Source organism: Cibotium barometz, chromosome 44 (assembly GCF_041138505.1).
Source record: "Cibotium barometz isolate CiBa-2024 chromosome 44, ASM4113850v1, whole genome shotgun sequence".
Classification (NCBI taxonomy): Eukaryota; Viridiplantae; Streptophyta; class Polypodiopsida; order Cyatheales; family Cibotiaceae; genus Cibotium; species Cibotium barometz.
Window position 1 is genome coordinate 32,660,994 of NC_141089.1, and position 5,455 is coordinate 32,666,448.

The window sequence follows — 5,455 nt, forward strand, 5'->3', positions numbered from 1 at the left end:
GTGCGAACGTAAAGCCGGCCTTCAGCCGGCCACCTTGGGTGTTCAAATTATCAAACAGAACCCTTTTGCTGAGTGGCATGTGAAGCTCAACTGAATTGGTTGTTCGCATAAAGTTGATCTGTGGCTCTGTAGTTGAGTTGGTAGAGTGTTTAGCTAAAGCGGTGAGCACAAGTTCGGTCCTGAGGAGTAGGTAAATGAAAATCTCAGCCATCTAGCTTACTGTAAGATATCTTTCTAAGAAAACTTGTTGCCATCACGTCACAAGTTACAAACATGAAATAATTCTCAAATTTCTTGGTGCTGCATTCTATGTAAAGCTAGTAAACTTAGCATTAAAAGGATGTAATGTAATCGAGTACTTGTAGAGGAAGAAGACGGAACTACTAGCCAGTTACATGGCCTGAAACATTTTAGAGTCCTGTAGAAAGCTTCTACAACATTAGGAGCCCTGGAACTGAACTTTGCAATTTCCTCAATGTGTCCCCTCTGCTAAAGTACACATGTATTACAAAAGAATTTGCTTCAAGACTCTTGCAGCAGCTCAGATAAAAGCTCATTCATTAATATTCCAAAGAGAGTGCTCTCAAGCTCTATCCCCATCTCTTCAACGTCTTTACTGAAATCTCTCCAATATCTTGTAGCACATCCTAGATCTGTCTGTACCAGGGCATCTACCACACCCATTGCAGAAGAGAATGCAGGTTTTCCCAGCTCCTGTAACATATTCTTGGGGACCTTCGTCCATGGATGAGCCTCAACGACATGATTTAGCACTCCCAGAACATGTGGCTCCAATGCTGCACCCAAGCACTCAAAGAAAACCTTGCAACTCATCCTCTCTCCTTCCTTAAGCCGCTCTATCAAGTCAAAGGTACAATCTGTGGCTGGCCTGAAGTCTTTGTCCTCCAGTTCCTGCAGATGACACAAGTACCTCTCTGCATCTGAATCCACACAAATGTCATACTGATTTTCTTCAAAGTCATAAGTATGTGACTCATTATCACACTCCCATCCCTGAGCTTCAAGAAGAGTAAGGTCTCTCTCATTCCATAAGGAGTGGAGTTCAGGAAATTCCACAAAAGAGCTTGAAGCTTCCTCCTGACTGAAACTGACAGACATATCAACAGCATCAGTTTCCCTTAGTTCCTTGTGATTAGGGCCATCAGACTCTTCCTCCACTTCAGAACAAGATTGCTCGTTGGTAAGCTTCACCAACATATCTAGATCCATTTCTGCAAGCATCTCATAACGCCGGACATTCTCCAGCAACTGCTGCCTTGCTTCTGAATCAGAGAAAATTTGAGATTTTAGCTAACGTTGAATGCCCCTTGCAGTATCTAGAGGTAAGAAAACTCAAATTCTTCAAAGGTAAAAAGGCTTGATAGTACCTTCGAAACAGGCAAAGGAGTTGCCCAGCATTGGAGAGTCTTCCTCAAAAACTGCATCAAGCACAGAAACAGGACTGGGCTGTTGAAATTCATCCATGCATGCGTAATCAGGAGAAATTTAAAACTCTCCTACAAGATTGTTGGTGTCCATTCCCTCTTCAAATGAAACTTCACATCAGATGAATGAAAAAGGTAAATAGGCTTGACAGTACCTTCGAAACATGCAAAGGAGTTGCCCAGCATTGGAGAGTCTTCCTCAAAAACTGCATCAAGCACAGAAACAGGACTGGACTGTTGAAATTCATCCATGCATGCATAATCAGAAGAAATGGAAAGCTCTCCTTCAAGGTTGCTGGTGTCCATCCCCTCTTCAAAGACTTTCACAACGAAAGGACTGCTGACAGTTGTAGGGGAAGCGTAACCATCACGATCTTTTGAGAACTGCAAATAGCACACGTAGATGACAAGTATGTTCCCTAAAAGTAAGTAACAGAAAAGAAGAGAAATCGTGAGTATTCCAAAAGGTTACCCGATGAGAGACATCCGGAAGATTTTGATATAGTTGTTGGTCATCCTCCTCTTCTGCAGTGGTAATGATCTGATAATTCTCTCGCTCCCACCAACCATAGTCGCATAGTCTAAGTATGCTTGGCTTCTTCCCAGCATTCAGCAATTCTAATTTACCATCTACCTCTGCAGACATGCACAATTCATCCCTGTTCGTGGATGGTTGTTCCATCTTCACGTATTCGGCATTTAGGGCCATGCAGCAAGATTGTATGACCACATCAGCAGCTCCAGTTAGGCTCTCGGTAGAAGGCTCATGTTCAAGCTGTACAGGATCTTCCATGATGAGTTTAGGGAGCACTGCAGCAGCCCGCTCTCGCTGCATCGCTCGTCCTCGCAGAAACGATATTAATAAGGAGCCTTCTCTGCCTTTCACTGCTTGATTCACTGCGTCTACTGTGCCTCTTTCTCTTCTCTCCATTCCAGGCCGGTGGAGGATAAGGCCACCAGGCCTTTGCACACAGAACTCTTGCACTAAGGAACTATGGGCCGGAGTAGCTAGAGTGGCTAAAGCTTTGGAGGCATTCAGAGGCCTCTCGTTGGGAAACACTCGACTTGGCATAGTTAGAAAATCATTGTCAAGTCGTTGAGACTTTGCAGGGTGATCCTCAGAACTGCCGCAGATCTGGACCTTGCCTTTGGATGTAGGGTGTGCTTTCTGTTTGCTTAGGTGCTTCTTGCCTTCCACTCCGCCGACCATGTTTTGGGAGGACATTTCTTGCTTTCCTGCAGACGGCTCCTTCTGCAAGGTCTTTGTTTTCAGAGGTTTCTCCCTAGGCTTCTCTTGTGCATGCTTTCCGTCCAGCTCTGCCAGCAGAGAGCGCACGGAGGTACGCGGTTTGCGAGATCGATCACTGCCTTCGAGGATCTTGGCTGCAGCTTCCATCAACAAGGCTCTCTTATTGGGACTCTTGACAGGATTTCTACCGGGCGATACCACTTTACAAGTATTCTTTATAGGAGACCCGAGTGCCTTCATCACAGACTGTCCGTACACTGCTTGATTTGAGGGCATTGCAACCATGCTTTCAGCAGGAGCCCGATTGCTCCTTTGAACGATTACACTAGCAGGGCCAGTAACTGATTTAAGAGGCGCCACGCTCTTAGTTGCGGGGGGCCTACCACCACCACTGTCTGCTCGCACCTTTCTGCTGTCGCTCGCCTTAGCCTTTTTACAATTTTGCGATCTTCTAGTCGCTTGCTCTGTCTGATTAGCCCTGACTTGTACTTCGTGGCTACTCTTGATCCTCATCGGCCGCCTCTTTTCTTGAATCACGTCTTGCAGAACAAAAGGCTCCTGTTTGGCATGAAGAATTTGCCGAAGCTCCGTGGCCATCTCTCGTGACGAGTTATCGCTCACCATGACGCCTACATTACCTAGCTGAGTCGTGGAGGCTTCAATTGAAGCTTCCCAATCTCTCTGGCCTTGTCGGGATGGCGTAAAGGTCTTTTGGCCGTTTCGCTGCAAGAACGCACACGAAACTTGAGGAATTGGTCTGACACACACTAGACGCGACATACATCTTCTGTCCAAATACATTACTCACCATCATTGGTTTCACCATGCCCCGCCCGTCGATTTCAGCTTCTTTGTGTCTGGGGGACATCTGAACATCTGCGCCAACGGACTAGTTAGTTCAATGGACGTTTAAGGTTGAGCCTTGTACATGATCTAATTTATAGAGCCTGCTTTGCTTATTCATTAATGTAGCATATCCCACTTACCCGGTCCAAGAAATCTTGTCGCAAGGTATTTATTTCCTCCAAGCACACGATTCCAATCAAAGAGCTGGGAGAAGACTCCAATGCATGCGCCTAACTTCAAATTCTGCCTTCTCGGCCCTAGGCAAGGGTTAGATGCCCAGTCGGATTGATTCTCCATAGCTAGGAAATGTAGTTTCGCAGAGAGAGTTAGATTAAACGCAAGGTACGGGCACGAATGCTCCAATCTAAGGACTTGGATTAGACTAGCGATGAGGATGAGGATGAGGGTGAGGGCGTCTTTGCGGCCGCTGCCACGATCGAAGCGAGGGAGGGCCGCCTTTGCAATTGCAACAGCAATAGCAATAGGAATATAACAAAAGTATGACAAGATAGAAGTGCTACGGCCAACTATCGGACGAACAGTAATATCAGGAGTGAAAGAGCGGACAGAGAAGTAGGGTAAGGCAAAGAAAGTCCAAGCGATCCCGTAGTAGTAGACTGTAGCTGGGGCTTAAGAAGAAGGTGAGCAATTTGAAATTGAAATGGGCCACCAACCGAGAAGTCCTTTGTGCCCCAACTGCTTTTGGAAGTGGCAGTCATGAAGTGCCCGCAAAACGCTCAGACCCTGAAATTTTCATTTTCATAGAAGGCGGAGTGGCACGCCTCTGCACATAGGAAAGGGAAAGTTGGCATGGAACTTCTGCACAATAGGATATTGGAAATTGGGACCACCGTGCCGTGGAGATGAGATAGATCGGTGGGTCAGTTCGACAAGTTGGAAGTTCGAACTCAGGCTTGTTGACGTGGCGATATTTGAAATTGGAGGTGCACCTCCTTGGGACGCGAAGGAGCGGGGTGGACAACCAAGGACCTGATCTCTGAGTTGTACTCTCTCTCTCTCTCTCTCTCCCCTTGCCTGTCTGGGAGTCAGCGCTATCTGTTTCTCGCCGGCTAACTCTCCTGAGTGCTCTCTCGGCGGCTAGCTCAAACTCAGAGTGAACTAATTAGTGGAGGCTGCGAAAGGAAAGAGGTTTGAGCTTTCTTAACAGACTACTCCCATGATTTTCACCCGTGACCAGCTACGTTCAAGACTCAAAAAGTTTGAATACTACCTACACCTCAGGAGCAGAACTTTCTTAGTTTACGATATCAAAGTGGGTATAGAAACCGCGACTGAGTACAGTCCACGCTCCAGTCCACACCATTCGACGGCTGACGTGGTCTGAACTTTTCCAATTGTGTGTGGGCGACGGCGAAGAAGTGGCTAAGTTGAACCAAAAAAGCCACTCATTTCGAACTTTGCCGGGAGTCTCGACAAAAAACGGTATTTCATTTCAATGTAATTTTTATCGACTGAAATGAAATTTAACCTACAAAACTTGTCTTTATTTTGACCGGTTTTAAAAAATGTTTTTTTTAACAATAAAAATATATATATTAACTAGAAAATCATGTACACTATTAAGTCGTTTACATCAAAAACTTTCACACTTCAGTCCACTATTTTTCACACCACTATTTTTCACACGTCACTTTATTGAAAAGATCACAAATTAATGACCACCCTGGCTCGGGAGTTCGGAAACCTCCATTTACATTAAGGGAGATTCGCTATTAAATGTTTGGGGCGGGAATTTCCCTTAATTAGGACTCCTCAGTCTTAGAGTAGTCTGTACTTGAGTGAAGCCAACAGCCCACCAAGTCTGGATAAAGCTAACTAGAGCTCCCACCAGCTAGTGCCACTAGTGGGTGATCAGTTCACATAGTGAAAGCGTGCCTCACTAAACCGGCGAGTT

The 5,455-nt window shown here is 45.8% G+C and overlaps 1 protein-coding gene across 1 annotated transcript; it reads right to left on the reverse strand.

Moving 5' to 3' along the window:
• Positions 1-231: 231 nt before the first annotated feature.
• Positions 232-4,271, reverse strand: LOC147613224 (uncharacterized). The gene is made up of 6 exons (XM_086782489.1): positions 3,681-4,271; positions 3,503-3,570; positions 1,918-3,417; positions 1,601-1,829; positions 1,389-1,439; positions 232-1,283 (listed from the first exon to the last, which is right to left on the reverse strand). The coding sequence occupies exons 1-6, from the start codon at positions 3,835-3,837 to the stop codon at positions 523-525; spliced, it is 2,766 nt and encodes a 921-aa protein (XP_086638615.1). The 5' UTR covers positions 3,838-4,271; the 3' UTR covers positions 232-522.
• Positions 4,272-5,455: the final 1,184 nt, after the last annotated feature.